General features: G+C 36.3%; 1 protein-coding gene across 7 annotated transcripts in view; it reads left to right on the top strand.

Annotated features, from left to right (window-relative positions):
- The window catches only part of CEP112 (centrosomal protein 112), a 461470-nt gene that overhangs the window by 101725 nt on the left and 339559 nt on the right, over positions 1-20186 (top strand). For all 7 annotated transcript variants that reach the window (XR_009400487.1, XM_059380609.1, XM_059380606.1 and 4 more), the window contains 5 exons: positions 4479-4633; positions 5167-5296; positions 6109-6201; positions 6910-6969; positions 14961-15040. Coding sequence is in view for 6 of the 7 variants with exons in the window: in XM_059380609.1 (XP_059236592.1) it covers positions 4479-4633; positions 5167-5296; positions 6109-6201; positions 6910-6969; positions 14961-15040 (518 nt within the window). In the remaining variant the exon portion in view is untranslated. The remainder of the gene's footprint in view (positions 1-4478; positions 4634-5166; positions 5297-6108; positions 6202-6909; positions 6970-14960; positions 15041-20186) is intronic.

Here is a 20186-nt window from a genome sequence, read left to right as displayed (position 1 = left end):
ACCATAAAGTATTTATGGAAGTGTTAATAAGCAACATTATATATACATATATATATTTTTAATATATATATTTTATTTTATTTTAATATATTTAATATATTATTTATATATAATATATATTATGTATATATTATATGTATATATTATTTTTATATAGCCAGACACTGAAAACAGCCATCAATAAGTGGATAAATTATTTTATGTACATTCACACAAGGGAGAACTATATATAGCAATGAAAAAGTTTTAATTATGGATATACCCCATGACATGGATGAATCTCTCAGACATACAATATGCATGATGAAACCTGACCCAAAACAGTACTCTATGATTCCATTTATAGGAAACTCAACAAAGCCAAAGTTAGTTTTTTTGTGATGAAAGTCAGAATAGTGGTTGCTTGTGCAGAGAGGATGACAAACAAGGCTTCAGAATGGCTGGTAAAATTTACATCTTATAGTGGCTCATGGGTGTTTTCAGTTTGTAAATAGATATTAAAGTGTGTACCTAAGATTTGTATGCCTTTTTGTCATATTTCAGTAAATTTATGAAATAAGATAAAATATGTCACTCTTTTTGCCACTGTAAATAGTTGCTGAGTTACTAACCCTTTCTAATTTTTATCTCCTATAGCATTTCAAATGTTTGTGTGTAAAATTCCAACATTTGTATCTCCAGTCCTTATATCTTATTCTAGCATAACCGAAGGCCCATTGGTTATTTTATAATTTCTTAATAACTTGGAAAATCTTGTTTTATATTTCCTACCAAAATAATACTCTTTGCTGAGCTTTCTCTAATTCCCAATGTCCTATAATTCTCTTGGCATATTAGATTTTGAGCCTGGAAGATTTAGAATTCTTGCTGTTTGTCATCTTCTTTACTTGGTATTTTACCTAATCATACTATTTACTACTCCAAAACTGTTCTTGGGTTTTCTCTCTTTCCTTCTGTTTCCACAGCTACCAGTTGAGTTCAGGCCATTGTTGCCTCATTCCAAGACCCTTCTAGTAACCCGCTAGTTGCTCTCCCTGTCTCCTCTTGTTCCATACCCCACAAATGCAGTTTGTCCCATTTACCCATGATCGAGAACTTTAGGTACTAATCTAATGCCTTTTATAACTTCTACTTATAAGCCATGCCCATTCAAGAACAACAACCTCATCTTCCGGGTGCCACCTTTGAGTTCACGATGTGGGAAGGTATTCTTGGCACACAAGGTAATCTGTTTGTCATTAACTATACAGTTACTTGTTCGTTTCTTTATCCTGATCTTCTCTACCCAGAATTCTCCTCTACACTGTCTGTCACAGCCTGCAAGGCAGTGATTCAAGAGCATCTTTTTTCCTGAATAATTTTTTACCCCATTTTGAGGTTTCTGTTACTTTTTTATCCTCTCAGTTCTTTGTATACAGTTTGAAAAAGGTTACTTTGCCTAAATATTGTTGTCCTTAAGGTATTTCAAAATACATCTAAGTGCTTTCCCTTAAATTTATTTTACTTACTCTGGGTCTATTTTATGTAAGACAACACGAGAGTTAGGAAAATGCCTTGAAAATGCATCGTAAAAATAAAACAATAATAAATTAAAAAAATAATAAAATGAATAACTGTCTTACTATGCAGGGTGATGATAAAATGACCAACTCGCCACATGAGTGAGTTCTGTTGCATTTATTATTCTACAGGTGCTGTAAGTCTTCTCATACTGTGGTTTCTTTCCCTGAATTGACCTCAGTCATAATTCGCTTCCTGTGAAGTTGGCTTTGTGTGATTTTTCACCTAGCCCAGACTTTCCTGCTTATTCTTTGATGCCAGATTGTGTTCAGAGATGCTCTAGTCACAACTTGTGTATATGTTATTGTTGAACCAAGCAACAGATTATTTGCATCCCACTTAGTTTGGATAACTATGTTCTGATGACATTTTCTAAGATCTCCAGCCATGGGTCATGCTTTCTTGGAGTAGTCCTACATTTCTATTTGATCATCATTTCATTTTGCAGATCTTCCTCTGTATTTTGAGTCATGTAACATTCCTCACAGATTTTTAGATTTCAGTATCTGGGCCGTTCTGCATGTTGATTTCTGTTTTATTTTTTTCCTTCTTGATTCTAATTTTTGATTGGCCTGGTATTTTCTAACTGAATGCTAGACGTTGTGTATGAAAGATAGTAAATGCTCTGGATCACGTTATCTTCCCCAGAGAGATGCCACTGTGACCCAGGAGAGGTGTCTGGTGTGGAGACAGCTCCCCTCGATCCATTCAGGGACCGAGGTGACTCAAGGCTGGGTTGCAGTCCTTGTACCTCTGATTCACTTCCACTCCTAGGTGGCCTTCTACACAGTTTGAGGTCAAAGTCTCTGATGTTACCTGGGGCCTTCCTCCTTGAATAATAATCTACAATTTTTTACTCCTAAGTACAGTGACATGCCGAAAACACGAGTCTGCATTTCAGAGTATTTTCTCTTGGTTTCTTAGCCATCTTCCCTGTAAATGTTAGGAATTTGGGAAATTCCTTGAGGAGAAAACTGTTTGGGTGAAGCCCCTTCCTACGTGCAGCCATTCTCTCAGGGATTTTGGTTTCTCAAGTCTTGGCTGCCTAGGCCATTCCCTGCTCTAACTGCCTTGCCTCGTCCTCATTCTCCAAGATTGGGGAATGCCTCAAAGGTGAAAGCAGCTTACGGAGTGTTGACTCAGCTCTCTGAGGTTTCTTTCTCTGGCCCCCTTAAGTCCTACCTGCCTTGAAAGTTCTCCAAGGCCTTTGAATTTATTTTTTCTTGGTGTCTTTTGGGTTTTTCACTTTTTCTCGGTGTAAGTGTGATCTGCTGTAAGCTATTCCTTCATAGGGAGAGATAGAAGTTCCTCTCCTAGGGTTTATTAAGACAGAGTTTCATTTCTGTTTCTAGTGTATCTTGTCTCTTTTGTGTAATTTCCAAGAGAAAAGGGAATAGAAATAATTTTTTATTTCTGCCATTTAAAACTGGAAGGCCAAGTATGTATTCTTTTCTTTGTTTCTTCCAGTCAATCGATATTTAGGAAACAAGGAGAATTTAGAATATGTATTGGAAAATTGAACTATCTTCTAAAAGGAACTCCCAAGGCAGAGGGATCATTAATAATGAGGCAGAGTGAATAGGATCCATGGAGAAGAAATCTGAGCCTCTGATATGTGTCAGACTCTGAGCTAGGAATTGTATGTATTTTCTATATACCGTATCTATATACCATGTTTTTACATTTTGTGTAATTATTTTCATTTCTCAAATTCAGAATCTGTTGCTTCCAAAATTTAAATTATATACCTAAATTTGTATTACAATGAAGAAAGGATGGAATGAATAAAGAATGTTGGGGTTGTAATATTATTAAATGCTTAAACTTTATTTTAAATGTTTATCTTAGAATGAATATAAAAAGATCCTAATTGGGGGCACCTGGGTGGCTCAGTGGGTTGGGTCTCTGCCTTCGGCTTGGGTCATGGTCCCAGAGTCCTGGGATCGAGCCCCCTGTCAGGCTCTCTGCTTGGTGGGGAGCCTGCTTCCACCCCTCTCTCTCTGCCTGCTTCTCTGCCTACTTGTGATCTCTGTCTGTCAAATAAATAAGTAAAGTATTTTTTAAAAAAGGATCCTAATTGATTAGAGCATCATCCTAACCTTTTCTAATTACTTATACTTACTGGAAGTGTAATTGTTAAGATGAAAATCAATTGTCCCTTCAGCTAATGCCTGCTTACCCTAATTTTAAAGTATGTAGTCATAAACATGTTGATCTAGTTTTATAAAGATGAAAAATTCAAAATAAGTTAAACATATAATAGGGAAATGATTTAATTATGTGATATTTTTGAAAACTTTGGAAAATGCAGTGCTTGATAAAATGGTAAGTAAATAAAAATATGAAACAAATGAAATTTCATTTACTAATACTGCAACTATGAAATAAAGTATTTTATGCCCTAATGTGATAGGTATATTATTTTTTAAATAAAAATTGTTAATTAAAAATATTATTACATTATTTTTATGATTTTAAGAAGTTTCTAGAGCTTCAAGTGAAGAGTAAAAAACATTGCCAGATATATATTTATTAGCAGTTGCATAAAGAGAATGTAACTTTTGTGATGATAAGAACTTCGTCTCTCTTATTTACTGGTTTGTAATTTGTAATTACTTATTTGTCTCCAGATCCTGAAATAATACCAGATTCAGTAATTACTCATTGAATGAATGCATGATTGAATGAATAGCTAAAAGCATATAATCATGATGTTCTTACTCTTATGGGAGAAAGCTTTTTTTTTTTTTAAGATCTTGTTGAGTTAAGGGTTTATTTAATTTTTACGAGTATGATTTATGATACATTTATTTTCTATATTCTTATCTGTAATAGGGTATATATTTTCTAAAGGCTACTTAATGATACAGAAGTGTTATAAAGTCAGAGGCTTTCCTAACAATGTCCTATTCTTTCAGAACCAGGTGGTCAAGGAACTGGAGTCCCGTGTCCAGCAGCTGACTGGAGAAGCAGAGAATAGTAACTTACAGAAACAAAAATTAATTCAAGAAAAATTAGAAATTGAAAGATGTTACCAGATAACATGTAATGAATTACAAGAAGTAAAGGCAAGGTATTGTCTGAAGTCAGATATCTATCAGATGTGGCTGTAAAGTACTGATCTTAACTAAAAATTATTTACCAAAATTAATCACACCTGTGCATTTAACCTTGAGAAGTTTCTGGTTTAAATATTGCCATTTGTTAATTTTAGAAGTCCTATTTAATAGAAGAAGCATAACATTTAAGTTAAACTGTTAGTGTGTGGTTAAAATGTGGATACTTGGGGCACCTTGGTGGTTCAGTGGGTTAAAGCCTCTGCCTTAGGCTCAGGTCATGGTCCCAGGGTCCTGGGATCAAACCCTGCATTGGGCTCCCTGCTCTGTGGGGAGCCTGCTTTCACCCCTCTCTCTCTCTGCCTGCTTCTCTGCCTATTTGTGATCTCTGTCTGTCAAATAAATAAAATCTTAAAAAAATATAAAATAAAATGTGGATACTTGCTTATCTATTGAAAGATAATGCATTTGAATTCTGTTCACTAAAAATTTTCATTTTTGGTATTGATTCTAAATGTTAGAAGTATATTTTATTATCTTACGCTTTTAGGCGCAACATACTGCATAAAGAAAAAGATCATCTTATAAACGATTATGAACAAAACATGAAACTATTACAAACCAAACATGATGCTGATATAAGCCTTCTGAAAAAGGAACATGCTCTTTCAGCTTCTAAGGTATTCTGTGCGGGTAGATAGAGCCATGCAGAGTAGTTACTTAATCTTACTGGGCAAAGAGCTGTATGTAGCCATGTGGAAGCAAACTATTTGGCATTTGAAATTTGTCTCTTTTTTGCTTAATTCTTGATAAAATTGAAAATTTAATAATTTTTATTGGTATTTAAAATACTGAAAATGCGGAATCTCTAATACAGAGCATAATATAAATATTTAATAAACTAAATTCTGCTATAAGTTAACCCTTTTAAGTACCAACTTTTTTTAAAGGAGTAAACATAAAAATTCAAGTAGAAATGCTCAGTTGTATCAATAATGCATCTTATAGAGTAAGTATATACCCTGTTACTATTTGAAATCTGGGTCATTCTTTAGCTTTCCTAGTATCACGTACACATTCATAAAGGAGTCCATAGGCACACTCACTGGCATCCACACACTTTTGTGTCTGATACTGAAACTTTCCACAAAGAGAATCCTGTAGCTCTAATTCTAAGGTAGTCAATTACTTGCTATTTCATCACTTAAGTATTCCAGTAGATTTACTTTGAAAATTAAGATTTAAAAGGTTTTCTATAAGCCCATTGTCTTTACGTCAGCATTACATTTTTGTAACTCTAAGTACTGTGTAGAACTTAGTTTATATTTTGACTTTAAAAGATTAGTTTTTAAACTTTTAAAAAAATATTTTTCATTCAGATTTATAGATGATTTCAATTCTGATTAAACCTTCAGTCAGGGGGAAAAGTAAATATTTTCACCCAGAAGTTCTAGGATGGTACTGTTTTTCATTATTCTTAAAATTCTTGTAGGCATCTGGTATGATTAAAGAACTAGAAGAGAACATCTGTCAATTAAAACAGCAGCTCCAGGAATCAGAACTTCAAAGAAAGCAACAACTAAGGGTGAGTCCTGTATTTTTATAAAGAGCAGTGGCTAAAACTCACCTTTCCTTTTCTTGATTATATGTATAAATAAGAGTCAATTAAGTAAAATCCTCAGACATACAGGGAGCCATTTTTTCTTTTGTTGCATTGTATCATTTTTCATCTTATTTATTTTAACAAAAGTAGATGCTAATGGGATATAGAGACTAAAGAATAATTTTATTGAATATTTTTTGATTCATTAAAAAAACCAACTTTGTTTAAATACATTATTATTTTAGAATAATTTCCTCCCTTTAAATTACTCTCTACTAGTCTTCAAACTTCCTCTTTCTCCTTCACATTTTCTAGATCCTTCCTTTTGCCTCATGGTCAAGAATTGCTGAAGACTAATATACGATATAATTTCAAATGTATTATTTCTGTATTGAGTCAATTGATTACCTTTAAGTAATCTCCTAATCCTAAGGGCCAATTGTATTGTAAAGAAGTCTCTTTTGAGATAGGAGCATCCTCAGATAACTAAAGTTTTCTATTCTGCCCTCACACATAGCTACTCACATTTCTGTTTGTAGTTTAGAAGATTGGACAGGTAGGGCTCTTGTAATAATATGCAAAACTTAAATAAAATTTGTCATCAAGTAGATTGATTTATTTCCTTAGATTGCAAATTGCGTTGACTCTAGTAGCAACTTTAAGTGTAATAAAAATATTTATTATTCACAGGATCAAGAAAATAAATTTCAAATGGAGAAAAGTCATTTAAAACACACCTATGAAAAAAAGGTAATATGTTTTGTGCGACACTGTAAGACATTTAAGATGGCCCATGAGGCTTAAGAATGAGGGCTAGTTTCTATGAAGCCATGCATTCTAGCCCTTAAAGGATCAATTGGTTTCTTAAGTTTATTTCAGCTAGCCAGTATCAAATTTTGCTTCATTTTTCATGTTTATATACATTTTCATGTTTATAAACAGCTTCTTTAGTTTATGAATTGTATCAATGTAAAAATACCCCTTGTGTATTTCATGTGTGTAGAGTATTATGGTGTTAACCTCTTATAATAAGACTTTGAAATTATATATTTTTTCTACCCGTTTAGAAGTATGGTACAATTGATGGGAGCTATTTGTATTCTGTTGTATCGTATGTATAGTAATGCTAAATATTTAACCAAAGAATATAAAACAGTTAAAGAATTGTCTACTACTTGGAAATGTATTTAATAGTTGTTTCTTGTCATTTACAACAGTGAATAATTCTGCATGTGCTCATCCATGTTATCGGTAATAACTGGGGGTTTATTGACAGAATTTAACACCTGGTGATAAAACCTAGAGTTCTATGGTTTTGTGACTTTTATCCTTCAATTTTGAATTTGTTTCCTGTATGACATGGAAAGTAAAAGAATAGTTGAAATAGCAAAGATTTTATTGTTGTTTTTGTAATTATTTACTGTTGTAATATTAACTAAATTAATACATTTGTAAAATACTCACCTATTGAAAAGTGAGTAAAACATTAACCCTTCAATAATTAAATACATACAAATTAAAATAGGTTATATAGCACAATATATTTTTTTAAAGATTTTTTTTTATTTATTTGTTTTAGAGAGAAAGAGGGAGGGGCAGAGGGAGAAGGGAAGAGAGTCCTAAGCCGACTCTGCTAAGTGTGGAGCCCAACTCCTGGCTGGCTCATGACCTGGTCTGAAACCAAAACTCAGTTGCTTAACCTGCTGAGCCACCCATGCGCCATGTAGCTTAGAACGCTTTGTATATCTCATCTTACTTATCCATATGGTCACTCAGCAGATATTCATTAAATGCTTTTCCTTGTTAGAGGGAGGGGTGGGTTAAGGATGAATTAACATAGATTCTGCCTTACAGGAGTTTAATGTCTAGGAAGAATGTTTCTGTCATTTGGAAAAGTGAGTATTTCAACCGACATGTATTGACCTGAATACATGCCCTTTCAAATTATAATTTTCTAATTGCTTAAGTTATTTTGGTTTTATTTTGCTGATGTTTTATACAGTCTCAGTGCAAGGTCTTAAATACATTTCATGTCTACAAAATGACATCTGAACAAGAGAGATAAATACTGCTTTCATTGGAATAAAGATTTTTTATTTATTTATTTATTTTTTTTAGTTTTTACTCTTGAGCCATGCAGCTTCATAAATATTTGACTTGGTAAAAGATGACCATACGTTATCATAAGCCTTACCTCCGCTGTATAAGGCGTCCTCTGGGTGTCCTTGTCAGTCCGTTGTTCATTCTTTGGGCAGATGTCTGGCTTCCTGTTCATTAAGGAACACCTTCTTGGCCCCCTGCTCCACTAAACTCTGTGGTCACCCTTCTTCCTCAGATGATATGTGGGTACCTGTGAGATAGGGAGAGGGGTTGGTAGCAAAGAGAAAGGCATGCACTGACTAATTGTAAAAGAATGTGTTTCCCAAACTTCTGTCAGTCCTACTGAGGACTATTTGATACAGGGATGGAGCTGGAGAGACAGTCTTTCTTCTACCGCTGTCTTTGCTTGGCTGGTTAGCCACAAAGGACACTAAGTTTTCTGGATCAGCCCCTCTGCCTGGCAGACACACCCGAGAAACAGAAGGTTAGAGCTCAGCTGGTCCCTATGCAGTAGCCTTCCACCCATGCCCGTTCTGTTTCGCTTAGGGAGCAGACTGAAATTCTTTTTGTTAAGCATCCTAAGGACAGCTTTTCCCTTTCCACAAAGTGTCAGTTGGCCTCAGCTTTTTAATAATGTAACTAGTTAAAGTGTGTTACTTGTTTTCAATGTAAATAAGAAGTGTTTAAAATAATAGCCATCCTAAAAAGAAAAATAAGCTCAGTTGTTGCCGTTGCATATGTTCTAACATTGTTTATACTGGAAGAATGCTGCTCAGCAGGTCACTTTTTGTTTTACAGTTAATTCCACAGTCTCCCCCTTTTACATTGACATCTGTTCTTCTTTCTTTATTAAACCCGCTGTGATCTCAGTCCTTGAAGATTGGATGTCTCGTACCCCCCTCAGGGAATATCCTTTCTGATTGCGCAAAGAGCCGGCATAAATCTGACATGGTCCTGGACTGTGGAAGTCAGTAGCTAAATGGGTTGTATAGGTTTTTTGTTTGTTGGCCAGTGTTACAGGTGTGTACACTCAGTAACTCTTGGTAGACAACTTAGTTCTGAATATCTTTTCGGGAGGAGGAAATGCCATCTGAGTGACATTATTTCCTCACGCCAATAAGAAAGCAGCATGAGAGATCCTAACTTGTCTTTGAGGTAAGAGAAACAGCTAGCATCAAATGCTGTCCCTAATTTAGGCACACACACATTATCTAATGGTTTTTATTGATCTCCAGTGGCTATTGCCTGCTCTTAAGATCTTTGAACATCAAACAAATAATAGGTAGTAAAACTAAATGTCATTGTTTGATGAAGTGTCCTAATCTGTTAAATCAGGAAATGGTTAGGCTAAATGATTTTACTAGCAAGGAAACACCTGCCTCCTACAAATAACCTATTGATTGTTTTCCAAATAGTCACCAAAGAGTGAAAGGTGGTGCTGTTTACCCAAAAGAAGTTCGGGAGACAGATGTTAAGCATGTATATTCTAAAACGTGCTAGAATTCGAATACCTGCTTAAAATTTTTCTGTTGTAACCATGTAACAGATGAGATAGAAAATCTGCTGGAGTTCAAAACCATCAAAAGTAGTATTCCAGTATTTTGCATTCACTTATAATTCTTTTAATTATAAATTTAAATAATTTAAAGTGTTCACAGCTTTACACATAATATATTATGTAGTATTTTACAACTACCACAGGCATGATTTTCTTTAAGAGGGCAATGTGCCTTGAGTCAAGTTTTAAACAATGAAATTGCACAATGCAGCGACTTATACAAAGAAGTCATGCAGCCCGGGCCCATGTGCCTCCCATGGGGAGACTTGGAGCTGGGGCGGAGTTAGCCAGACAGTGGACGTGTGGGTGTACAGCAGTTCACCGCCCCTTCCCACGCCAGCGTGGCTGGCACCCTGTGTCCGTGTCCTTGTGCAGAGCAGAATCTCGTTCTTGTTTATACAAGTACTCCTCTCTTGATTACTTCAGTTCTTGGGTTGCCAGGGAAAATATTCATAATATTTTACATATGTTTACATACATTTTACATACATTTCCCTACATTTAGTAAATGTTCAGTAATTGTGTTTATGTCTAGTGCAATCAATTATTTACAACAAACTCTCACGTTGGGGAATATATGCTGTGTCTTTGACTCTCCGGTTTGTGTTTTCATTATTTAAGTTATTAAGATTCATTTTTGGTATTAACCATACAGAGTAGGGAAAGGATTACAAATTGGTTTGGATTCTTCTCCACTGCCTTGCATACATTAAAAAGCAAGGGTTGACGGAGCATTATCTTCATCACCACAACTATCTGGAATATAGGTAAAAACTAAAAATAAAATCCCAAAAGGCCCTTAACCACACAATACATATAGGTTCAATTAAGGACAAAAAAATTTTTGTGTGTGGGCCTGGTATTGTGCTGGGTGCTGGGGATGTAGAAATAAATGAGAAAGAAGCAGTGTCTCACTTTAAGGACCTCTTGGCTCAAAAGTCTTTGCATCGACACAGGTATGTTTACCTCAGAGGGAAGCCTCTCCTTGTCCCCCTCAGAGAGTCCCATTCCTGCTTCAGAAATGGTTCCAGTGCTTTTAGAGGCAATAAATCAGATCAAGGTGCTTGTGTTAGCTCATTGACCAGCATCAAGAAGTCACAGCTGCAAACCTGACAGAGGTTAAGATTGAAGAGAGTGATAAAAAGCACTTTTACAAGAGCGCCAATTCATAGTGATGCAGGGGCCTCCTCGGAAAGGGCGGCCTGGGGGATGTACTGTATTGTGCCACCCCGGGGACTTCAGTCTTCACAACGACCTTGAGTTTTCAAGAAAATGTTTAGGTCTAGAATATTCAATCTGAGAAGGTAATGATAATTTTTAACATTTGTGGGGCATTTATTATGTTCCTAATATTGTTCTAAGAGCTTTACATGGAGTAATTTATTAACTCATCACAATTACTTATTTCCCATGGAGGAACTTATTAACCCGTCACAATTTTTAAGATCTAGTTACTGTTACCCCTGTTTTTTCAGGGGCCGCATTGAGGCACAATGTTAAGTAAGTGGCAGAGAAGAAGGGTCAAAACCCATGCAGTTTGACTGCAGAGCTCACGCCCATAATCACCATGTAATTTCAGATAGATTTTTCTCAAAGATGGATAATTTTTTGAAGTTTTAATGGGAAGAGCTAAACCTCAGTTATGCTTTCACGCAGAGAGTTCTGAGTCCCAGAGAAAAAGAAACAGAGGGGAAATCCCTGGTCGTGCCATGCATGGGAGGTTCAGTGCCAGTATGGAAAATATTGGTGACGGATCTAACTCCGCCAGCGGCTCCTTGTGAGTTCTCCAGGTGGCCTGTGGCTTCGGAGTCCTGCAGAAGTGAGCTGTGAGGTGTGCAAAGAAACCCCTCCTCGTGGAGATCCCCGGTCCACCATCCTGGGAGCTTCCTGGGACCCGGACTGGCACTGCAGCCCTGAGGAGGAGGCCACACTAGCTGACATGTAATGGAAGCACGGTTCTGCCCCCTGCCTTTTTGCTCAAGCACCAAATCCAGATGGATAATATGCCATTTACAGATGAGTTGGAGAACAGAGGCATAATGGGGTCTATGGCAAAACAGTGCAGAGCAAAGGAAGGAAAGTATTTTACAGAAGACTCCGAGAAAGGAGCGTCTTATGAAAGGTATTACTCCAGAAGAGAGCATCAAAAGTACTGGAAGACATGGTATCTAGGAAAGGGGAGCAAACATCATAAAGAAAAGAATGGGGTGAAGGTAGAGGTAATTGTCGTGGGAAGGATGTGGAGAATGTGAAAACACGGCAGCAGAGGGGACATCCCCGTGGGAGCTGGGGAAGGTGGAGACGGTGCTGTGGAGCGCCCCGTCAGGGATCTGAAGGACAGACCTTTATCCCGCAGCCTGCAAAGGACGGGCAGAGAATAGATAACTTAAGCAGAAAACAGAAAACCAGTAGACAATAATCAATATTCCTGAAGGGGGTTCAGAATCAATTAGCATGAAGGGAAGGTAGGAGAGAACTTTCTTGAAGGTCTGTTTATACAGATTGAGAAGAGTCACCCTTTATCAGGTAAAATCCACTGAAGAGATTCGGTAACATTTGGTCCTCTGTACAGGGAGTGGTTTTGTAAGCATCCGGGCTGGGGTAAGAAGAGGCAAAAGTCAGGTCAGTTGAGCCTCCTTGGTGGCAAGTCTCAACGTCTGAAGACAGTAGAGTGACATGTGCTCCGTTGTTAGGCCAAAATGTTATGACTCAGTAACAACTTTTCCTTCATGTGTGAAGGCAACAGCTGGCCTTCTTAGATGTGTAAAGCCTCAGAGTTAGATCACCAAGATACTTTTTGAAAATAAGATTACTAGGTGGTGAACTTTCATCCACCTAAGGATAAGCAAAAGATCATATCAAAACAAAACAAAACAAAATACTCAAGAATAAAAGAGAAGTAGTGTTGGATGCTACAGTGAACTAAAATAGAGTTTAATTTAAATGTATTGTGTACATGATATAAAGTAGTGCAGCTGTTGTAAAAATTTCTTTAGAGAAGGGATGCATAGTTTAAAAATGTGAAAACGGCCATCTGGATCAAATCAATGAGATTATTGAAAAGAAAAAAATGGATAGGAGAAGAGGTCAATGTGCTAAGCAGTTATTTAAAAAAATCAGATACAGGTTGCATTTTTGCTCATTGACGGTTAGAGAGGTATGGGTTAAAAATAATTGTGAGCTGGCGCCTCGGTGGCTCGGCTGGTTGGGTGTCTGCCTTTGGTTCAAGTCATGCTCTCAGAGTCCCAGGATCAAGCCCCTCATCAGGCTCCCTGCTCAGTGGGGAGTCCGCTTCTCCCTCTCCCCCTGCATTTCCCACCCCTCAGATAAATAAAACTTTAAAAAGAAACCAAACTGAAAACTAACAAACATGTTTCCAAAATACCCATATTGGGTCATCTCTGAGTTTAATTTTGGGCTTTAATTTCTTTGATTCTGTACATGAAAGAGACCAGATCAGCGTTGGGGTGGTGCTTCTGATGCTTTATTAATGCATCTACTCCAATTTAGCTTGCCTACTGTGTGCCAAGCCTATAGTACATACCAGGGATCCAATATAAGTAAGACAATAATTTCAGTCTAGGACCTGGTAAAATTCTGGACAATTTACTTTTTTTTTTCTCATATGAAGTAAAATAAATATCGTGGCAGAAATTGGTAAAGCAGGTTAGTTGCTCTTTCTTTTTTTAATAAGGTGGATATTTATGAGGTATTTTACTTTTACCATTTAAGATATGGGGGGAAGGGGTCCCCTGTCTTTATTTTCCTGAGGTCCTACCCTTGCCATCACCCTATATGTTCCTCTCTCCAGTTTTTTTCTCACCTCTTGGTCTCATAGCAGCCAGTAGAAGCTTTTTGATATTCTCATGGAATATGAGAACATGAACAAACTCATGGAAGAATGGAAGATTTCTTTCTCCTCTCTCTCCCCTTTCAGCCTACAAACAGTTGATTTTATTTATGTATTTATTTTACTAAACCAGCAATGGAGAAAAACACAAGAAAATCATCAATGGAAAAGGTCATAAGATTTTTGAATTGGAGACGTCTCCATCCAGACTAATATAAATAGCCAAGTGCAGGCATTTTGGGCTAGCGCTGGGTCAGTGTTTGGAAAGGTTTGTGAATGCATGTGTGTGTGTGTGTGTGTGTGTGTGTGTGTGCGCGCGCGCATTGTTGGTTGTATGCTTGTCATCCTCTCCCATCCCCCTGACCTTGATGCTGTCACTCTCACCTGGGTTGCCAGCGGGTGGCCCCACTAAGTGACTTGCATTTTCTCACCCACCAGCAGAGCTCCGTCCCCTCCGTTGTCTTGTTTGTGGAAGCACGGCTGCCCTTTCACTGCTCCCTTTCCGTCTCCTTTCCCTGCAGATCCATATGTTATCCAGGTTAGATATGCTTCTCTGTATTTGCAGTGAAGAGCTTTCTGTGAGGAGGAAGCTTCCTTTAGCCCTCATTATTCATGCTGCCATCCCACCGACTCCAAGGATGCTACATTTAGGGAAGAGATATTCATGGTGGGGGGACTGCCTCCCCAACTCAGTGAATGGGTTTCCAAATCACTGCCGGCAGTGGAAGAGAAACCTGTGTATGTTTGTGGAATACAGACACATGATTTACTGTATTCTCCCGAATCTCGTGAGATTCCTTTCCTTTGGCTACTGTTTAAGTTCAGGAAAATTCACAAGTGACTGCTCCTTTTGAATTTCTTACACACAGCTTATTTTACAGGAAATCCACGTACAGGTAGCCTCAAACAATTACTAACTTCGGCCCGGCAACTGGTACTGAAGTATAGTATTGACATCGTTGGGTGGTAAATGGTTATGGTTAACCAAGTCTCTGTCTTGAAATATCTAAATCTAATTTTACATTAAAAATATATTGAATGAGTTCTGTGAAGTGTGTAAACCTGGCGATTCATAGACCTGTACCTGTGGGGCTAATAATACATTATATGTTAATTAAAAAAAAAAGTTCACAATGTTCAAAAAAAAATAGATTGAAGATGACTGTTCGATTTTTGCATTTCTCCTCTGAGTGCTTGTCTTCTGGTAACTTTTGCATGTTGTTGTCGTGGCAGATTCATGACCTGCAGAGTGAACGTGATAAAGAGAAAGAAGATGCTCAAAAGAAAATCCATAAATTTGAGGAGGCACTGAAGTGAGTAAAACTGTAGTGTATTTAATTACAAAATACTCTTGTTCTAGACGGTGAGCCACATTAAGTAACTAGAATTAAACATATTTTTCTAAGAGCCTTGCTGTGGTTTAGTTTGGTTTTCCACCATGAATCTCCATTTTCTGAATTTTATTGCTAGCCAGCACATATTTTTTTTTTCAAAGGAAAAAATCAGTTCATCTGTTTTTAAGTGATAGGAATGTAAGAAAACAGAACTTAGTGGTTTTAGATGCTTTCTTCCTCTTAAATGAAAGCAGATTAAAAAAAGAAAAAAACCAAGATTTAGGTCTTAGGACATTTAGAAATTCTTCTGTATATTTTTTTTTGAGAAATTTTGGTAATGAAATATTCCAGTTATATTTGAAAATGACTATTACATAGGCATTGTTTGGAAAAGATTTTGTCTCATGATATAACACTTAAATATACACATTAAAGTGTCAGATTTTATTTATCTTCTCCATTCATTTACTAGGTTGATTAGGTCCTACTTATCAGTAGGTTTTATCATTCAGTTTTCAGCTGAAAAACATCGATTTAGTCAATAAATACTGAGTTTCCACCACGCGTCAGGCAATGCATAGTCTCTTCCCAGAGGACCTTTGAATCGGTTGGAAAGATTTTCAGAAACTTTGGCAATTATATTACAGAGTGATAAGAACAGGGTACCTGACTCAAAAAAGTGATTTAAGAAGGGAAGCTAACTTGAGTGTTATATCTAGCTACCCCCATCCCAGAGAGTTAGCTAATTTGATTTTTCTTTCTCCCTCAAACCTTCAAACAAGAATAACTTGCAGAAAGGCCAAAAAGAACACCCAGAACCAAGCAAACTTAGTATCAGATTCTGCCTGGCAGATGATGTAATCATTTCTTCTCCCTTGTTTTGCTTGTTAAGAAAATGTATTAGCTGAGTTATCGTATAGGACATCTTAACAATAATTTATGTACTAAGACATTATGAATATCAATTTTTATCTGCACAAGGACTTAGTGCTTATTTGTTCACATCACCATGTATGAATTAGATAAAGTCAGATGAGAACCATAATATTCATTAAAGATTAATAAGTGTATTTTATACTCTAATTTGGTGAGTGATCAAATGAGGGTGTTCTTGCTTCCTTCATGAAGGGATGCCCTCCCTTTATTCTTCATTCATTTTTCCTCCTTACAATGTTGATTAATAACTTTGTTCATCTATCCAATTTGTAGTACTTCTCATTTCTCTTTTGTTCTACTTTGTCTCTGTTCTTTTTAAATTTCTTTATACTTTTTCCATTGGTTTATTGATTCGCATTTTATACCCCTAATGGAAGTGATAACCCCTTTAAATAACAGTACACCAACAAATAGTGTTTGGTACTTAAAGTGTCTATAGATTGTGTTTGGTACTTAAAGTGTCTATGATGCTAAAATAAGTAGAAGGTGTAGAGATACAGCTCAAGACAGAATGCTATTCTTAATGATTTGGTATAGTCCACGTTAGGCATTTGTGAGACCAAATACTCAAGTTGTTGACAGTAAGTGCAATTGGAAATTCAGAAAGATTTTTTCATTGGGATATTGGGAGTTTATGTGTAAAACAGTATAGTATCTTTTATTGTTCATGATACATTTTGAAAGAACCCTTAGGCCTCTTGGTTTTCTGTATACAACATTAGCATTCCCTGGGCCACATAACACTCATTAAAGCTTTAAGGATCCTTACCAAAATACCAAATTTTACTTGGGATTGAAAGGCTATTTACTAAAATTCCCCCGTAGGCCTTTTTCTCCCATTCCCTGTGTAGGTAATGTTTTCATTTCAACTAAAAGTCTGTATGATCCTCACAGGATAGCCCCTGGGGTAGCAAGAGCAGCTGGGCCTGAGAGAAGCAGAGGAAGTTCTTGTGTGCCCTGAACTTTAGAGTGAACAGCACGAGCTGGCTGTAGCCCCAGAGGAAAACAGTCTGGAGGGTAGAGGGTGACTGCTACTGCTTTTGAATCTAAGAATCATGTTAGACCCAGTGGGTCCAAAGCCAAGTCCATGTTTTCTAAGAAACAGCTATATGGTATAGAAATTTGCCTTAATTATTAGCAAAACCTTTTCTGTAATTAATACGTACAAAATGGAAAGTCTCACTTTAGAATGTAGTGGCATTCATTCATGTAACCCTCCTTTCGTCCGCTTATTAAGGGTTTATCCTTAATAAGGATAAACGTGTTGAGTGTATGGTAGAGGACAGCAGAGAACAGGAATACAGGAGTTCATACGTAGGAATTCATACACGTGTGAACACATGATAAATATATTCAACTCAATCTTCAGTTAAGGGGTCAAGCTGATACCTGAGAGCCTCTTGTTTCTTAACAGGAGCCCTGATTTGAGGTCGGCATTCGCTGTAAACGCTAACTCCTTAAAGCTCATTTGTCTATTGTTACTGTTCTTCAGAAATAAAACTAGTTTGATATCATTGTACTACTTAGAGTTTTTATTCTACACACATCCCAAGTGTTTTTGCTTCCTACTTTATTTTTATCCTAGCAAATAATTTTAATAACCTCCAATAACTGAAAGCTGTCTGAAACTATCAATGGTATGATTTGTATGTGTTCATTTTTTGTTCTTCAAAGATAAGTAATTGAAATATGTGGGCAGCTTGGTAGACTAATGAATGGAAAATAACCACATATAATAAGGTAATTCAGTATAACTCTTTGAAGAACTAACACTGAATAAGTTTTTGTTTTTGTTTTTTGAGAAGTTAAAATCTATGGACAATAGGGGTAGACAGTATAGATTTGGTTTATTTCTTTTTCAATATTCACGTATTTAACAAATTTGATATTTAAGTTTTTGGTGCTATAAAAATAATGAAGTATTGTCCTGAGATTATTATATACATTGTCTTTTAAGATTTTATTTTTTATTTTAGAGAGAGGGCATGTGTGCATGCACACACACACATACATATATATGCTTAAGTGGGGGATGGGCAGAGGGAGAGGGAGAGCGAGAATCTCAAGCAGAGTCTGCACTAAGCATGGAGACTGACACAGGGATTGATCTCACAAGCCTGAGATCACGACCTGAGCCAAAGCCAAGAGCTGGGCATGTCACCAGCTGAACCAGGTGCCCCTGTACATTGTCTATTTTAAAGTATTTAATGAAACATTCCAAAGTCATCTTTTTAATTGATACCTTTCAAATTCTTCTTTTGCAGTAAAATATAAAACTGCCTTGAAACAGATTTATTCTGATCCATTTTAACTATTTTTTGCATTGTCAAATTATAAATATTACAACTATTTCTACCCTCATGTTACACACACACACACACACACATGCATATATATACATATATATGCATGTATATATGTATATATACCCATATATGCATGTATAGCATGTATATATACATGTGTGTATAACATATAATATATACATGTGTGTATAACATATACATATATGTGTATTTGTGTGTGTAGCATGTATATATGTGTACATATGTATATATACACATACATGGGCTTTCTGGTTTTTATAATTATCTGTCTAGTTAAAAAAATTAGGCTTTTTGTTAATACTACTGAACATGTATAGTTCAACAAAGGAAGAATTGATACCTTTTAGTGTTGTCTTTTTATGTAAGAAGATGAGAGGCCTTCCCATTTGTTAAGGTCTTTTTTTCTGCCATTCTACAGCTCTTTTTTTGAGAGACATTAGTCATAATAAATTTGTGTTACTTAAATAGCACAAGTTGGTTCTTCTGTATTAAACATGTGTGCTTAGTATTTTGACTATTAAGGTATGTAATGTGAAAATTGAAATACGTAGGAAGTTGTATGTTCTAGGTTTGACGTTTCACACAGAATGAGGTATGGATTTTATATCCCTGCACTTTTGTACAAACCATGTGATTCTGTATGAAGAATGCAAAACTCTTTGGGGCATCACTTGCTTTATGTATACTTCTCCTGTAACCATCCAGTGCCTTATATCTGATTTTAATCAAATATGTTTATGAATTCCTCCCAACACCTATTTTCTCCTAGGATCTTTGTTGGCATTGAGTACACAGTACGGGACAGAGCAAGCAAGGGCTCGGCTGTGGCCACTGTGCATAGCTGTGCAGGCTTTGTGTTGCATAATACACTATTTGTTAGTACCGTAGTATGGCTCACTAGGTATTAGTGCCCCCAAGATGGAGGGCACTGTCCACACAGACCACTGGGTGGTGTTCTGGAAGTTAGATGTGTTTTTCCTGCTTTAGTTGATAACATCAGATATTGTTGATTTCATTTTACTAACTTAGTATAAAATAGTTCTTTTGCCTTCCATTAAACTATTGTTGGGATTGCTGCACTGTTTGTAGAAGTAGAAATTTTGTATTGAAAGGAAAAATAAGTGTTTCAGGCATGATTTCAAGAGTTCAGGTTGGTAATTTATAGGAAACCCAGCATCAGTCTGCTTAACCACCTCTGCCCATGATATCCTTTGGAAGTGCAGTTGCCTGAGCACCTCCTAAGTGTCTTTGCTGCTCAGTCGGCTTTGCTTGACCAGTTTCTGTCAACTCAGATTTTCAGACTGTGTCACATTCATCCTTTGTGTGATGTTTTTCTCTGCGTGTATGCAGAATCTAAGTCAGTATTGTTTTCTTCTGGAGAAATAGTAGTAACTTCTAGTAGAGTTTCTTTCAGCAAGTAAATAGTTCATATATTTATAATAATGGTATATAATGGATTTATAATACCTAGAGTGAATGAATTATAAGAAAAGTAAAAATCTATTTTTAAAACAGACTGAAATGACTTTTATAATATAAACAAATATTAACATAAAATTAAAATATAACATAGTCATGTAGAGAGGGACATATTATTGTACCAGAAATAAAATTATTTCTGTATTTAAATTCTAAATTTGCCCTGGCCTGAGCTCTTTGATATGGTTTTGGGAGGCATTAGCATAGGTTAAGAGCATGGACTCTGGACCCAGGTGTCACAGATCCGAATTCCTGCTCAGCTTACTAGATGTGTGACCTTGGATGTGGTGCTTAACTTCTGTGCGATGCAGTCTTTACATCTGTAAAATGAGGACAGTAATAAGATCTTCCTCCTAAAATTGTTGAGAGGCTTGGACAAGTTA

This window comes from Mustela nigripes, chromosome 16, assembly GCF_022355385.1.
Source record: "Mustela nigripes isolate SB6536 chromosome 16, MUSNIG.SB6536, whole genome shotgun sequence".
NCBI lineage: Eukaryota > Metazoa > Chordata > Mammalia > Carnivora > Mustelidae > Mustela > Mustela nigripes.
This window is presented reverse-complemented; position numbering and strand designations above follow the sequence as displayed.